The following is a 17,658-nucleotide window of genomic DNA, read 5'->3' as shown; positions in this document are numbered from 1 at the left end:
CTTGTCTCCCCTCTATTCTGTCTCTCTCCACATTAGATGTGGTTGAGTGGAGAGCAAAGTCAATCATATCTGCCTAAACCCCTCCAGGAGCCGGAGCCGCCTCTCCTCTGCCTAAACAAACTTTGAAGCCAATCAAAGGGCTGATATTATTTTCTGTGGAAGGGGACGGCAGCAGGTGAATACTCTGTGTTCTGGTGACGGATCCACTCAGAGCTCCTCTCTCCTTCTCCTCCTCCTCTCTCTCCTCCTCCTCCTCCTCCTCTTTCTCTCCTCCTCCTCCTCCTCTTCTCTCCTCCTCCTCTCCTCTTCTCTCCTCCTCCTCTCCTCTTCTCTCCTCCTCCTCCTCCTCCTCCTCTTCGACTGGTGCCGTCGCTCGTGACTGATACAGTTCAGTGGCAAAACAAACAAAGCGTGACAAATCCAGATTATTTTCTGTGGGCGAGATAAGGCTGTAATGAGAGAGTGCAGGGGGGGGGGGGGGGGGAATGATCCTTTTTCAGGAAGCTGTCTGATTTACTGGGGGTTGCCAATAATAACTTCCTGTGTGTCCTGCCTCTAATGGAAGTCAGGTGAAGTCAAGGGGTGGGGTGGGGCGGGGGGTTCACTCCAAGAGGACAGATTTCATTATGATGCAATATCCTGAGGAGTGCATTTGATATGGTGGGTGGTGGGGGGGGGGGGGGGGGGGGGGGGGGTAATTATTACCCGGAGCAGAGCATATTGAGAAGCTGTCTGGATGTCAGCGAGGATCAGGAGCAGAGACAGAAATATATCTCGTTTACACCCGGTAAATTAATTATCAACATGTGATGGATTTGACCTTTGTGTTTCTAACAGAGAAAGGAAAACATTAGATATTAAACAATTCACCGATCAGCCGCCATATACGCGACACACAGATGCATCATGGGAAAAACAAGCTGACAGCCACGCCACCAACCTACTTGGCTGAGAGTTAAATCTACACGCCATAGGGGGAGAGAGAGAGAGAGAGAGAGAACCGTCCTGTCGACAGGCCAGTTATTAGCCAGGGGAATGTGGGAGGGATTGCAGAAAAATTAACATGGATTACTGGAGTATGACTGACAGTTTCAGAAGGGCTTTTTGTGACTTACCAAGTGATTTGGGACTCGCCTTAATTCAGCGAGGGACGTTTTAATACCGCGGGCTGTCTCTGCTATCTTGGCACCGTTGCCTTGGTGAGGGCGCCATAAGGGAGTGGATCTTTTTCTGCAACAGCACCCCCGGCAACATCCCCCCCCCCCCCCCCCCCCCCCCGCCCTCAGTGGCACAGGCCCTCTGCAAATAATCGCGGGGATGTGTTGTCGGGTCCGGCACTCGGGGCTCAGCACGGTCGTTTGGTAAAAAAGGGGGAAGGGGAGGTTGCCAAATAGTGGCCCCTGTTAACTCTGTGGAGCATAATCTTGACAGCTGCAGTAATTCTACAGTAGGCCCCAGTGTCATCTGGATCTCTGAGAGAGAGAGAGAGGGCAAATCAAGACTGTGATTGGGGATTTTTCTAATGCAATGATATTCATGTGGGTGTGGAAAAGTGCAACCCTAATCTCCATGAGAAAATTTGAGACTTTGAAGCTGCAAAGTTTCAAAGGACAGAGACGGTCACGGCAAGTTTGAAAAATAAATCGTAAAACCAGATAATGTCCGAGAGAGAAATGCCAGAGTCCTGTCTAGAAAAAAAAATAAATAAGAAGAAACAGGAAAGCTTGTACATATTGCATGTTTCCGTTTGGATCCATCTCCCAGGGCCACTGGGGCTGCTTCCTGATGTGGTTTCCATTATTTATCCAGCATCTATTGGACGATATTGCAGCCAACTCTGAGCTCTGCTGCCATATTGGCAACAGGAGCGGTGGCAGTGGAGGTGAAGAGGAAGAAGCTGCATGTGCTGCTGCACGTTGGGTCTGGACCGAGTCAGTGTTTGCACAGTTAGACGTTCGTGGGGACGTTAAGATTCATCAAAGTCTTCTGCTGCCGCTCTCAGCAGTGCTCAGCATCACCTGCATCTGGAAACACAGCCATTGTTTGTTTTGCTCGTCTTTGACTGCTGACAATGGAATTAAGTTTAAATGGCACAAACAGCAGTGAGAGGAAAAAGCACATGCAGTGTGTCCAATGTCATCAATTTCCTGTGTGTGCCGCCGCAGACACACAATTCAGGGACGCACGTCAGATTGCTCACCTGCCAAAGCCAAACAGTGGCTAATGTGTCTCCGGTTTGAATTAAATTTACCATAGGGTGTCATCTCTAAGCTGTTTAATGCATTGTGGGACGTGAGGCTTTAATCAGCGAGGCTCAGTGGAGCCGGCGGATTAAATCACTTTTTATCTGCGCTTCCTTTGACTTTCCCTACTGCTCAGGGTTGCCGTGTAAATCATAATGCGTCCCTGTTGGGCTCACTTCAGCACGGGTCATTGCTGTAGTCACAATTCATAAAGTCCATTTATTTTTGTAAATTGAGTAAAACCCCACATCCGCCGAGAAACACACGGATAACTCCTCATTCTCACGTCCAGCGACAAAGAGGATTGTGTCTCGGAAAAGCGGTTTGTGTGTCTACACGGGAGCTAGTGTCCATCTATCTGTGTTTGTGTGTATCACCTTTAAATGCATAAATGTGTTGTGGCGATAACACACACACACACATACACAAAAGCCAGCTTTGGCATACACGCACTACAACCCCTTTCCTGCATGGTTCCTCTGCGTGTGCGGGCGTATGCACACTCACATCCGACAACAGCGTCAGGCCGAGCGGCTGCCGCATTGCACAGAATAGCTAAGCAGCTGTAGTGCTCCATCAGGGGCTATCGATCATGTCCCCCTCTCTGAATCACAATCAGACGTGGGCAGAGCAGAGCGGCTGGAGCAGGCCTCAGCGACTGCTACACACCGCTCATATCAACCAGGCCCCGGCAAACAAACCTGACCTGGGTAGCTGATTGGACGCATCTATATGTGAGCGCTGCGGTTCCTGGTTCTGTAGAAGTTGCTGGACGTGATTTCATTTCAAGTTCCTTTTGTGCACAAGTTGTGTTTTAGAGTGGAAACGTGTCTATAAGGATGAATGTATTGATGTAACACCTAATATACATGTTATCATAGATTGTATCTGTGTGTAACTACATGAATATTAGACATGATCTCGTTAAAATCCTAATGTTAAAGACAGGGAAGCTCTTTGAGTATCATTAGCTGCCATCTGCTAGCGTCCCCCTCCACTGTATATATCAACTCAACATCTCATGTAATCACAAGGAGGTTCCATGTTATTACATTAAAATTTAAACAGGAAGTGTAAGGAAACGGTCCATGGAAGCCATTAGCTGCCATCTGCTAGCATCTCCACAATCCATTGCTCTGTATACGTGGCTCCTCCCCGTGTCCTTGCGTTATCTCCACACTAATAACCAATATGGTGACTTCCTTTCTGGTTAACTTCCCTATGGTCAGTTGAACACAACTTATGACCGGGAGCATGACGTCCATATTTACTTCATGGTGCGTGACAGGAAAGGTTGCAACTCAATATCCGCTTTGTGTATCGCCACTGGACACACCTGAGTGGAAGAGGACGTCTATAACAAGGGACATCCCCGTCTTGCATGCACAGAAACACACAAACACACACACACACACACATACATACACACACATGCACCTCTCGACACAGTATGATTGAGTGGCTAAGCTGGATGTGCAGAGGCCTGACAGATATGAGCTTGAAAGGATTGTTGAGTGCGATTGGTACATTGAGATGACTGTGTGTGTGTGCGTGTATGTAGACTGAAAGTGTTGTCATGTATGTGTACAGGCATGTGTGTGTGTATGTACCAACCAAGCTACTCTGTGTGTGTGTGTTCTAAATGCTAAATGGGTGGAAAAAACCACCCCATTAGCATTATATGGATGTTGACATTCCATTCAGGTCAAAGTTATTGGTGCATGACTATATTTGTGCTTATGCAGTTTGTGCGTGTGTGTGTATGTGTCAAGTCTCACACAGTGTAGTAGTCATGGCTGTCACACAAGCATGACCATGCATGTGCACACACACACGCAAACACACACACTCCCACTGCTTTGCCGTGTGTGGCGGGGCCCCCCCAGGGGGTGCCGCTGAGCTGTCAAAGATGGATGGATGAAGAAGCTGCCCTGCATAGCAAGGGGCTCTGGGGAAATACCACCAACGTGACACACACACGCACACCGACACACAAACGCACACCCACACACACACACACGCAAACACATACACAAACACAGTGACACATCCTCTGTCTGCACACAAACATGGTGTGTATATGTTTCCACTTTAAAATGCATAAATTTGAATAAACATGCATGAATCACAAACACAAATGTTGTGAGAACCCATGACGTGCACACTCGTACACACGTGCACGTCTGTGAAAGGCGAGCCGCTGCCTCTGTGTGTGTGTGGAGGAGAAACAGCCGCTCGGTTCTCTGCAGAGGAACATGTGAGTTTGATAACAGAGGAATGTCCAGAGATTTCCATTTAGCAGACGGTCGACATGGACAGTGTCAGAGAGCAGAACAAAATAAATAAGAAACACACTTCCTCAATCGCACAACCTCGGGTGAAGTGAAACTTATGGGGAAAGTATCAAAGGAATGACAGAGGGAGCTTTTATCTACAATTATTCATAAATAAGACTGACATCCGAGTGACAACATTTTAATATCTGAAGCGCACCAATAAATCTCGGCAGAAACAATAACTCTTTTTTTATTGGTTGCTGCCTTATAAATTAATTTCTGGGACGTGGAAGCGAGTCATCACAGATAAAAAGACGACAGGCAGAGCCGGAGACGTGAGAGATCAGATGCTCCAGCAGATTCTTCAACAAATCTCCATCACTCGTGTGCAAAGAGGGAGTTTATTGACATTTCTCAATTTTTGCCTACAAATGACGCTGTTTAGATAATCTGGATATGATGTCTGATCATCTGACTGCTTGTGCTTCACCAGCTTCCCAAATCTCGGGGAATTTGTTTTATCAGCTCAGTGTTATCACAACCGATAGAAATGATGGGGCCCCAGTGGCAATAAATCACAATTACCATTTTAATTGATTATGACTATGGTTTGCATTGCTTCAAATCACAAAAAATGCAACAACACAAGGAACAGTAATAGCTTTTGGCGATTCCAGTCGTGCGTGTGTGTGTGTGTGTGTGTGTGTGTGTGTGTGTGTGTGTGTGTGTGTGCGCACTCTGGCGTACAGCAAAGGGCAGAGGGGGATTTCATGGACCTTTTAGGACGGGACGATTGTAGCACCAGACCAGAGTAGACCTTGTAAACTTAACCATTCTTAATTCCACAGAAGGATTTCCTCGACCGGGACAGTAAATCTCCGTGCTGGGCACAAGCCTGAACAATCCATTAACAATAATAAAGCCTGAGCAGCTGGGAGATGGACCCTTAAAGGGGAAGGTCAGCCCGATATTACAGCTTTAAAGGTTTCCTATTACGGCTCAACTTCAATATAACCGCTCACCTTGCCTTTAATGGCCGCTGGCTACGCGGTGGTCGAGCTAATATGGAGATTCTAAATCCAGACTCCTTCCGATATTCCTGGATACTGGAGATGGTTCCGAGCCACTGGTTGGAGCTGTGAGTATTGTTAATAACATCGCCCGGGGGGGTTGAAGGAGATGTCCTCGCCCTCTCTGTCCCCCTGGGGGCACACGGGAGGATTCAAGCTCCGCAGCACCTGGCCCCCAAAATATGCTTGGGCAGCAGTTTCATCATCCTAGATTTTCCCTCTGACTGTGTCTTTGATATCTTTGCCGTCCTTCCACCTCACTTTTCTTTCTGCTGTCACCCCTTGTCACCCGTAACTCCCTCAGGGACTCGCTGTGCTCCGTCCAACATTGCCAAGTCTTTGTTTCAAACTTTTGGGACACGGACGCTACTTCGGAACCAGGATAAAAGATTTCACGTGGCGCTATCTTGTCCCTACATGTGTCTCGATTTTGTGACATTCTTGCTTGCTCTCTCCTTGGCCAAGCTTGTTCCACTGTCTAGGGTGACTGCAGAAAAATTAAAAAAAAATAAGAGAGGGAGGAGAAAGGACACAGCAACAGAGAGCAGGAAAGGAAAGAGGGGGAGAGTGCAAGCTCTTAAGTAGATTGCAAGAACAGCACAGAGGCATGAGTGTGAATATTAAACGGGGTTTTCTCCTGCCCGAGAAGTTCCAGCCTGCAGCAGCAGCAGAACCAGCAGCACTGGGGAGGGAGGGACATGGTGACAGAGGTAGAGAGAGAGGCAGCGGTCGAGACGTATGGAGCCATATAGGTGAGCCAGCCAGCTCCAGGTGTCAGAAACACCGGTGTACACAATCTATCAAGCTGTCCGGCCCATCACAGATGAGCTATTACCATAATTGAATTAGAGAGGAGGTTTCTCGTTGTAAAGGCGATGATTCTTCAAGAAAGGAAAGGAAAGGAAAAGGGTTGATGTGAGAGTAATGTAAGGCAAAGGAGAGGAGACTCACCTGGGATGCCTGGCGGGGTTTTCAGGTATTTTCCATTGAAATGCTGGATCACTACTTCACACTTCTCTGTGGACTCCATCCTGCAAGAAGGCAAAGCATGGGACTCGATTCAAACACATTTGAATCACACAAGGGATTCTTTATGGAACAAGATGGACACAGACAGAAGCATTAGCTCACCGACCATGGAACTAGGATAAAGGAGTCAATTTTATAATTTATAATTTTTTTCTTAATTATATAATTTCTTTATGACTGCCCAAAGCGATTTACAGTTTTGCCATTTAACCATTCACACATACAGTGCATCAATCCCATACCACGGATTTACTTCGGGGTTCTGTAGCTTCCCGAGGGAACAGCAAGTGGAATAGTGGAGACTGGGATTAAAATCACCAACCCTCTGGTTATAGTGGACGACCCGCTCTACCTCCTGAGCCCCAGCTGCCTTGCTTGTTTCTCTCTAACGTTCCCTACAACATGGAGCGTGAGGAAAACACCGGCCTCCATGACACATTTACCACAATAAGGAGTTGCTGGCTGGTTATTAAACTTCTGTTCTTCCACTAAGACAGCTGTGGGACGACCCAGAGTCTGTGTGTCTATCTGCTGCGGAACAGCATTGTGAGCATGAGTCAGAACTTCATAATGAAATTCAGCGTTTGCGGGGGAAGACGAGTTGTCAGGCAGCCTTTCACACTACCTAATAAAAGAGAAGAAAAATGATAGAAAGACAGAGAGAGCAGGCAGGACGGCATATGAAAGCATATGAAGGGTTGTAGGAGAAGAAGAGGAAGAGGAGGAAGAAGAAGAAGGGATGTAAGACAGTGTTGGAACGTAGAAATAAATCTGGATGTGGATCAAACGCCGGGTACGAGCCAAGCAGCTGATCTCAAGTCGGGCTCTGATCTCTCTCACCTCGTAAGTTTGCAGACATTAATGTCCAGACACGCATCACATCAAAACATGTCCATAAGTCGGGGATTTGAGAAAGTTGGTACTTGGTGCCAGCTAATGATCTAACTCCTTTGACCTTACACATAAGCCACATGCTACACCTGGTTTTAATATGACAGAGAAACACACCTCGACTTCATTCCTGTCCTCGCATCACTCAGTGTCTCTCTCATCTGGAACTTGAATTTCATTGCTAAAATAACTCTGAGGGATATAGCTTCATATTTTTCACCACTTCGCATTAATTGACAAGATATTCAGCTTGAAATAGGGAGAGAGAGAGAGAGAGAGAGAGAGAGAGATTTAGAATCAGGAAAAGACCTCAGCAAAAGGCCCGATCAGAGCCGAGCCTGAGTCTATGATCAATTTAATCTGTTGTGTTACCCCAAGATAATACAACACAACAAAAACACAACCAATCAGATTGTTTTAACGTATGAATGCAAATAGCTGATATTAAGTCCCGAGTGATTCCTCTGTCTTTACGGTGACCCGCTCGTGGAATGTACAGAATTCATTTCTAATCCAGATTCTCATGCTCCATTCGCTCTCACCTCCAAGAATACTCATATCATCCTGTCATCCGCTCACTTCTCCGTCCTCTGTCTCTCATCCTTCTCCCATCTCTACCTTCATCCTTCTTCCTTCTTTTTTTTTTTTTATTCCATACCCTAGCTTCTTTATCGCTCTCTACGTCCCATCCATCTTACTCCCCGGCCTGTCTGCACCTCTCCTTTTTGACGTCTCTCTCATTCCTCCCCGTCTCTCAACCTTGGTCATTTCCTCCATCTTTCACCGTTACCCTCCCTCCCTCCCTCCCGCCCCATCTCTCTCACTTTACGTGCCCTCCTTTTCTTTCCCTCTCTGCCCATCCTTTTGTTTCCCCTTGGTCACGCCCCCCCCCGTCCACATAAACATCTCTCTCTCTCTTTTTCCCCTCTCCCTATACTTCTCTTTTTAGAATATGATAATCTGTCACACTTCCCGGCATCATCCATCTCTCCCTGACCCCGTGTCAGACCTTTTTTCCGCCATCGCTCTTTCTTTCCCTTCCGTCTCCACCACTGCATGGACAGCTGATCCTCGCCGGCCGGAGTGACTCAGCAGATGACTAATTGTGACAAGTGCCATTAAACACATCACCAGCCCTCAGCAACAAGAAATCACATCATTAAAAACAGAGACTTTCAGCTGATTCATGTGCAGGGAGGGCTGGGAGTTTTTTTTTTGGCTTTGGAGAAAATAAACTTAACTTCTAAAACGTTTCACATCTCCACACAAGCAGCTGCGAATCAAATGTTCCGACATAAAAGAGTCTAAAATTGGTAAAAAAAAAAAGGATTTAAATCAGTTTGAACAAGGAACAAGAGCAGAAAGCTTTCAAGGACATTTTCTAGTCAATGCAAAAAAATTACTTTTAATATTGAGCTCAACGTTATATTAAATATTGTCCCCCGTGGGAAGCAAAAGAAGATGAGAGAGATGTCCATGGTATAAGGAAATAAAACATAATGTGGAAAAACTAGTAAGAATATCTATTGAACAACTATCCAATGTAAAACTGGATACTATACATTGAATGAACATTTGTTACCTCCACCATCATTATTTCAATCAAGGCAATACAATTCGATTGAACAGCAGAGATGAATATACAACATGCTGCTCTTCCATGTCCACACACAGTAGCTGCTCTTCATCTCCGTTTCATAAACATGCCAATAACCGGATTCTTTCACATCAGGAGCCAGCTCAGTGACACAGAGAGGATCTGCATGACAGCTAACACACAGCTAACCTCACATTGCATCCCTCTCACTAAAGCCTAACAGCCCAGTGCATAGTGCACACTCCACTTAGTGGAGTTATGATTTATCGTGCAAGTGATGTTTTAGAGAGATAATCTTTTGGGATGTTTTTTTGCTGCCCGCCTTTTAAAGGAGGCTGAAAATCAGGCTGAATGCATCACCCCCCTTCTCCAGAGCTCCTCTATCTAGAAGTGCTCATGCTTAACTTCTCTCCTGCTATTCCCCAGCGCTCCTCATCCTCCGCCCCTCTGGCGATTCACTGCTTTGCCTCCCACTCGACGCCGTCTCTCCCTCGCTCTCGCTCCGGCAGCGCGGCGGGTAATGTCGACAGGAACCAGGTGGGCAGACAAAGGAGTAAATAAGGCAGGAGTCTGTTAAGGCAGCGGCTGGGTAACAAACCGCTCCGCCAGGCTGTCTATTGGTCAATCAGCCTTTTGGGGTAGTCAGGCGGTCGTTGAGCGGGCCAGGTAGGCAGTAAAGCTCTGTGGCTGTTCTCTGTGTTCTCGGTGTGCTGCTGGTTAATGGAATCAGGTGCTGCTGTCTGCAATGATTAGTGCTGGGGCTGCGGTAATGGGCTCTGATATCAGTAATGGATCGGCCCACAAACACTTAGCTGGGTTTACTCTCTCTAATGCTCCTCATGGCCCAGCCCTCAGCAGCTGTCTGTCTGTCCGCCTGTCTGTTGACACAGCTAACGCCGACTCTACCGCTTAGAAAACACATTGATCCTCCTTCTTTCTGTCTGGCTTCTTTTTGCTTGTAGTTATCGTTCTCTTGTATTCCTTGATCCATCCAGAAACAATACAGCCTCTTTTGAGCTCCCCTAAAACACCACTTATTCACTGTTCCAATCTTTTCCCACACACCTTTCCTCGATTCTTCTCCATCACATTCCCTCGTCTCCCTCCCAATCACCCTGTTCTCCTCCTCATTCCTAACCTCTAAAGCGACTTCCCTTCATCCAGTTATTGTTTTCTCACTCCTCTCCCTCTCCTTCCTCCCGTCTCACTCTTTCCATCATGTCTCATCCTCCTCCTCCCCCTCGCGGAGGGCTGGTTGAACAGGTGGCCTGTGGCAGCTTGCCGCTGTGCTCTGCTTGTCGGTCTACAGGAGGCCTACCTGTCTGTGTGAGAGTGCGAGCTGGTGTACGCGCATGTGTGTGTGTGTGCACCGGTGTGTGTAGAGCCGTGCATATGCTTATGTTTGTGCCTGTTTATGTGTGTGTTTGTACGTGTCTGTCCTGCTGTAACCCTCAGTAATAGAGCAGGGAATAGGAGAGGAGTTCAGCCAGAGCAGGTGATTAAGAAAAATCCCTGCAAGATGGCAGTTCTGTGGCCGTCAGTGGCCTCCTCTGGGTAAACAAGGGAGGAATGTGTGTGTGGGGGGGGGGGGATGAGAGCCTGGTGGCTGCTGCTGCTGAGGACAAGGACAGAGCGGTTTATGACTTCAGGGGATTAACAAGCAGAAGAGGAAACTTTTTTTTTTTAAGTAGAAAAAGAAATAAACTGCTCAGTGATAGGCTTGGTGGCAGAAATAAAGCAGCCCTCCAGTAGCTGTAGTGGAAGGACGGGGGGGGGTATCCATGAATGTTTGTGCATGCAGAGGCATCCATTAATAGGCACGTATAGCCTACACACTTACACACACACACACACACGCTCGGTTGCATAGCCATAAATAAAGACTAACTCATCCACTGGCAGACACACAGTCAAACCGACTGAGAGGAGAAACAAATCAGCCTTAAAAGTTTCCACCGCCTGGAGGCAGGATTCATCTGAAGAGCGATTTTATAGAATAAATGTGTGTAAGCACTTAGGACGTCAGGACTTAATGCCACGCCATGTTTATGTGTGCATTAATATATGTTTGGGAGTGCGCACTACGATCGGGTCATTTGTAAGTGTGCGTGTGTGTCAGGTCGAATCTATTTGCAAAACATGGAGAACGAGAGAACTGTATATGGAATAAGTATTTGAGCCAAGTGTCATGTGTGGGCATAAGTTCTGCACTTTCATCACGGAAGGTTTTTACTATTGCATTTAGTGAGGCAGCAGGGTTAGAGTTAGGGTTAATAAAATAAAAAGATATATTTAAACTGTTGCCTTCACGTTACATTCATATCAATAACGTCACGTACCTGGCAAAGCCCACTCCTCTGCTGACCCCGTTGGCGTCCCTCAGTATCCTCGTGGAGATGACGTGGCCCAGGGGCTTCAGCATGTTCTCCAGCTCCTGCTCGTCCATGGAGACCGGCAGGTTGGAGATGTACAGGTTGGTGGGGTCCTGCTCCTGTTGCTGGAGGGGACGGAATTTGGGGAGGAGCAGAGGGGAGGAGGAGGTGAAGAGGGGAGAAGAGAAGATGGTTAGAGGAGTACGGTATCCTCGGCTTCGTGCTGCAACAGTGGAACCAAACTGTGGCTGAACTCTCATGATGTTTGGCCTCGCTGACAAACACACACATTCATCTGCTCGCATGCAATATGGATGCACCGACATCTGTGCTGGCTCCGTGAGTGTGAACACGTAAGTATGCAGACAACACATGTGCGAGTGGAGTTTCACATGTTGTATACTGAGTCTTCTGGGTGGATTTCCTCCACACTGGTGTTATGATTAGGGATTAAGAGAAAGAGGGATAGAAAGAGAAGAAGTGTGTGGTGGTGTTTCCTGTGTAGCGCACAAGGGGCCGCTCGCAGCTGCACAGCTCGTGGTGGGCTGAGCCGGAGGTAACCGGGGGCCCGGTGCGGCGCTCCACAGCAGAACAGCTGGAAACAGCAGCCTGGTCCCATCAGTCAATTAGTCACTGAGGCAAGAAGTCACCATATATGCCAATCATCCATCCCCCCCCATCCATCCATCATGTCAGGCTCTAAATTAAGCATGAAACGACATTGTGTCAGCCTGATTTTTTAATTATGTTATACTAAACATCTTTGTGTTTCCTTTTCTCACATATCAATTTATATTGAATGCTTCCTCCAAAACAGGCTGTTAGTTACTATTCAATCAGCACCTTTCATCCAATAGCAGCCATCACAAGAGCAAAACTGGAAAAAGCCATATACAGGATACTGTGGTTGGTGGTAGGTGTAATGTGCTCGAGGATTTACATGATAAGAGACATGGTACAACCCAATTTCCAACACGGGGTCGGTCTATTTTCAGGTCAGTCCCCTGAACGATGCTGTAAATCAAACTGATAACTTTGAACGGATCTTCTGAAGCTGTCGTTGTGAACTCTTTTCATTCAAATGAAAACTAAATTCCATTCTCGCCCTTGTCAATAACAGCCTCTGAGTGTGTTACATTTTAATCCACTTTAGAGCAATAACTTAGGCAGTGAAATGGAAACTGTACAAAGAGTGTTGCCATGTAGAAAAGCAGTAATCCAATGAATGGTATACGTAATAATAAGGGAGGCCAAGGAATCTCTCCTTAATAAGAATATCAATTTAGCAGGACTCATATCTATAAAACTTTATTGAATTATATTTTATTATAAAATATTCATTCCATTAGTTCAGGAGTGGTTAAGTTTGATCGGCCATGTCCAGTCTCATAAACTTTACAAACTGAGAGGAGAAGCAGGGACAAGGTGGAGATGACTTTCACCCACAGAAATTAACACAATCTGCACACAGGTTAAAAAAATAGGACGTTTTTTGCTTTTCCAAACCAAAACCATGCTTGTAATCTGTCAGCAGCGCTTATTTATGCAGAAATCAGTCGACTTAGCCTCAAAGGAAACACGTTAAAAAGATGAGAAACATGGAATCCCAGTGATCTACTTCATGCTGCAGCACTGCAAACAGCAGCTTCACAAGTCGGCCTCCCTCTCAGTCGGGGAGACGCTGCGGAGACGGTACAGTTGCAGGTAAACAGTGTCTTTGAGAATCTGTACAGACTCTCTGTGCTCTGCCACAGGCAACGCTGCCTCGCTCTGTCTCATGTCTTCTGTTGACGGCAGAGGAGGAGGAGGTTAAGGAGGAGGAGAGGAAGTGCCTCCACCGGGCGTCCTGCCTCCATCGCTCCATCTGTCAGAGGAGAGGAGACCGGTCCCTCCCCTGATTAATTAGCCGTCTTATCTGACAGGACATGTTTGATCTGATTAAAGCCTTCGGGAGAAAGCTGGTGCCCGATGTGAAAGCGGGAAAAACTGCAGCTATTTCTCCTTTAACCAGGAACTCAATTACCAAACTTCAGTGCAAATGAACCCCCCCCCCCCCTCCTCCCCTTCTTCCATTGCAGGTTTGTCACAGTTACGTTCTGAGAAAGAGCTCACGCACAAGTTTGTACAACACAGGATTTGGCCGCGAATGAGACTTAATTAAATCTGCCCGTAAAGATCGACTCTACACGTGTCACTCTGCTGGTGTGAGTCTCTTTGGTGTGTGTGTAGCCGTCGAGCAGCTGCGCTTCCCTTTGAGTTTCACTGGTTATGTCAGACCGATGTTTTTAAGGATTATGTCAAATAGGCTTCGTATTCCAGCCAGACGGGAGGGGGGGGGGCTGGATCAAAGAGTTAACTGCCTGACTCACTCGCTGTGGTATCAGTCAGTGATAGCAGGGTTGTAAGCGCGGGAGCCCTTTTGAATGGGGGGGGGGGGGGGGGGGCGCTTGCTTCTATAAGCGTGACGGTACACACGGCGAACAGAATACGACGGAAGGTGAAGCGGTAATTTGTGTAGAGAGAGGGGGGGGGGGGTGGATTATCATGGGGAGGCCTCGTCTTCACACGGCCGCCTCGCTAAGTTTTTCTCTTTGATGACGTTCCGCACCACAAAGCCCTAAATACCCAGATGAGAAGGTTACGTGGAGGAGTGGAAGTGGGAGCGTTCTGACGGGGGGGTTGGGGGGGGGTGAGACGGGCCGGCCCATTCCACGAGGAGATTTAATTTCCTTTAATGTCAGCCTTCGCACATGCTCTGCTGTCAGGCCCTGAATGAAGCGGTAATTGAGGTGTGTGTTCGCTCGCGTGCACCTGTGTATAAACCGGATTAATTATGGTGTGTGTGTGTGTGTGTGTGGGGGAGGGGGGGGGGGGGATATAAAATAAAATATATTGTAATTGCGTGCCTATGTCTCAATTTGCTTTTATGTGCGTCTCCCAGGAGCAGTGTGTGCGTGTTGAGTGTGCGATGGCAGTTGCGTCTATCTGCTCGCCATTGACCAGTTGTAGAAGGTTAATGGAAAGGCTCCGGGCTGCACTGGGCCTTTGATGAGTATAATTCCTTCACCTTGCCACCAGGAGGACACGAGGAATCCAACTGTGTGCGTGTGTGTGTGTGTGTGTTTGTGTTTGTGTGTGTGACAGGAGGAGGGGGGGGGGGGGGGGGTGGCTGACGTGTCATTTCCCGCTGACGGATGGGCCCCTCGCTAGAGCTGACAGCCCTGTAGCAGTTATTTCATTTCGACACCCGGCTCTGTTTACCCCACTGTAATATCTGAGAACATTACCATGCTACAGGGGGGAGGAGGGGGAGTATTAACAGAGAGAGAGAGAGAGAGAGAGAGGAAAGGATCTGGGCTAAGCAAAAAGAAAACAGGGAAAATAAGAATTACAGTGATCACAGTGCAAAAGGTGAAAGAGCATCAAAAGGTAAGACAGAGACAGCCGGAGACAAAGGCAGCCGACATGACGAGCAGATAAAACACATTAAAGGAAAAAGCCCTCGTTGGCTTCTGACAAACGCTTGAGGGAGAAGAGACGTCGGGTGTCAGAAGTCTACGTTGCGCCGGTGGGGCTCTCAGGGCTGCATCCATTTAACTGAGGGAAGGGAGACAGGTAGATGTGTGTGTTGACTGGGGGCGCTGCATCTGATGCTGTGTTCAGGCCCCGGGTTGCCCCTCGCTATCACGTCAACACGTACAATATCCCACGGATTCCTTATTCTATCCCATTCTGTCTGTTTCTAGCCTCTTATGACCCCTGATTACTCTGCCTCTCATTTGTTACTCACTCCAGCACCCCCCCTATCTTACCCTTTTCCATTCCACCTACACACTTCCCTATGATCTCTTTCACGCCAACAAGAAAGACGTTAAACTTCTTTCCCATTGCCAGTGGAGGAGTTCGCCTCTCTGATGATCTTCCCCTGGTGAGTCTTGTTCCATGTCAAGAATGAGTCCAACAACTGAGTCTCTCTCTCTCTCCTCGCTTGTTTTGCCACCGTTGCATTTTTTTTGCATGAAACAAAGAAAAAAAAAAAAAATCCGCTGCCGGACGTTTTTTCCAAGATGTGAAAAAACACAAACGTTCACGGCTACTTAGACGCTAACGACCGGAGGTTCGATGGATCTCATATCGTGGAGCAGAAAAACTGCAGCGTCAGCATCTGGACGGCGAAACTACAGAAGAGCGAATCAGCGCATTCAACCCAGGTGTTACGTTTCCATCACTGCTGCTAGGAAACAAACTGGTGTCGACAGCAGAGACATTTGACCTGAGGATAAATGCAGATTCTCATTGCCGACAAACGCCAGATGGTAGCGGTTGCCAGCTTGTTTTTTGGACCAGCGTTAAAAAGGGGCTTTCATTTTCCCATCAATCCCTTCTCCTTCCTCTTCCACACCCTGTCTCCTCCACCCTTCATACTCGCTTCTTCCTCCAGTCCTCTCCCTCTCCATGCATTCAGCTCGCTCCAGAGATTAGAGCTGTACGTGTAATTGGCTCTACAGGGCCTCGCCGCTGCTCCTTTAAGCACTGATGAACACTTGACGAGGGTGTGTGTCTGTGTGTGTGTGTGTGAGGGTGTGTGTGTATGTAGTTGCCAATCCTCGGTATAACGGCACACTACTCACTTCCCTCAGGTATGTCACTCTGGCTTGTTGTGCGACTAACCAGCAGCCCGGAGGAGCACAATTAAAGCCAGAGACAATGGGGTTCCGTGTTGTCTGGTTGGAGAAAACTGCGAGGAAGTGTTGTGTTGTGTTGTGTTGCTGCTGCGAGGATGTGTTGTGTTGCTGCTGCGAGGATGTGTTGCTGACAAGTTTGCAGATGCCGCAGGGAGTGTTCCTGTGCTCTTATAGGTTGAAGCTCTGAAGTCAGATGTTGCTGTGGGAGCCTGAGTCTGCAGAAAGCATTCAGAAGACAAGCAGGGCCAACCGAGTGGAAGGAAGTAGTAGAGGGATGTTGGATCGGGGGGGTGGTTGGAGAGGGGGGGGGAAGCATATGAGCACATCAACTCACTTCAAAAGGTTTGAGTTTAATTTGTGAGAGGCCGGAGAATTCAGAGACAAAAAAAGGTGAAACTACAAAGAAGTAATCATTCCCTTTCTTCATATCTCACATTCTGTCTGTGTCATGACACTGATCTTCAAACCTTATATCCACATCCAAGATGTAACACAGCCTGACTCTGTCTACTGCTGCAGTTCACCTGCAGATACACAACGTGCAGAGGTGCTTTTTAAAGTCCTGACATCTTCCAAAGGGTCAGAATGTGAGAACGCAAAACTCAGTTGCTCGGATCTATTTCCTGCAAGCCCCCTAATCACATGTCCAGACAACATCCGAGCCCGTGTGTCAATACATTCTCACACACAACGAGAAAATGAAAGAATACAAACATCTCCTGATTAAAAAAGAGGTACCATTCATGGAGAGATGCAATAAAGACAATGAGAGTCTAGAGATCTTGGCCCTGGCCAGATATCAGTCCTTGCGAAATGTTCCTTGTTGTTTTCAATGTGTTCAACAGTTCGTGCCTGAAAACGTCATGTGTGTCAGCAAAGCCAAGTATCAGGGAACATGAAAGAACCAGTGTACCCAATGCTTACTGGTCCGGGCCAGAGTTTCGTGGGAAAGTTAGATTTTGCTAATTGCTGTGCATTGAACAAATTACCCGTTATTTATCCATCCTGCCTTTGTACGAAAAACATTTTGAACACAGGTTCAAAGGGTGCTCCCTCCCATGATTACAAGCATTTGTCAAAGTCAGACATATGGTGAAACTTCGCAGGCGGGAGTTCTCGCTCTGAATCCGATGTAAACACGCCGCGATATACACAAACACACGTTGTAGGCTGACATGTGCACGAACGTCTCCGACCCAGACATGCTGCAAAGACGGAGGAGGACGATTGGAGACCGAGCTGGAGACGCGTAAGGTCCTCCTGCTGCTCGCTAGGGGGGGGGGGGGAGGGTGGTGACGAAACCCACATCCCTGATTCAAACCTTCTGTTGGAAAAACAAAAGGTTCTGAGAGGCAGCGGATACGTGCCATCACCCAGGGCAGCCATTTTCAGCGCAATTACCATATTATGTCTGAACAAACAGCCTGAAACACCTGACACTCGAGCACGGATTTAAACAGCGCGGTGATAAACGGGTGTTGGCAGGGGTTTAAGA

General features: G+C 47.5%; 1 protein-coding gene across 3 annotated transcripts in view; it reads right to left on the bottom strand.

Moving 5' to 3' along the window:
* rbms3 (RNA binding motif, single stranded interacting protein) overlaps positions 1 to 17,658 on the bottom strand; it is a 246,819-nt gene that overhangs the window by 52,425 nt on the left and 176,736 nt on the right. For all 3 annotated transcript variants that reach the window (XM_053446879.1, XM_053446877.1, XM_053446878.1), the window contains 2 exons: positions 11,446 to 11,603; positions 6,541 to 6,620 (listed from right to left, as the gene is read on the bottom strand). In XM_053446879.1, coding sequence (XP_053302854.1) covers positions 6,541 to 6,620; positions 11,446 to 11,603 — 238 coding nt within the window. The remainder of the gene's footprint in view (positions 1 to 6,540; positions 6,621 to 11,445; positions 11,604 to 17,658) is intronic.

The sequence above is a fragment of the Pleuronectes platessa genome, chromosome 18, assembly GCF_947347685.1.
Source record: "Pleuronectes platessa chromosome 18, fPlePla1.1, whole genome shotgun sequence".
Classification (NCBI taxonomy): Eukaryota; Metazoa; Chordata; class Actinopteri; order Pleuronectiformes; family Pleuronectidae; genus Pleuronectes; species Pleuronectes platessa.
This window is presented reverse-complemented; position numbering and strand designations above follow the sequence as displayed.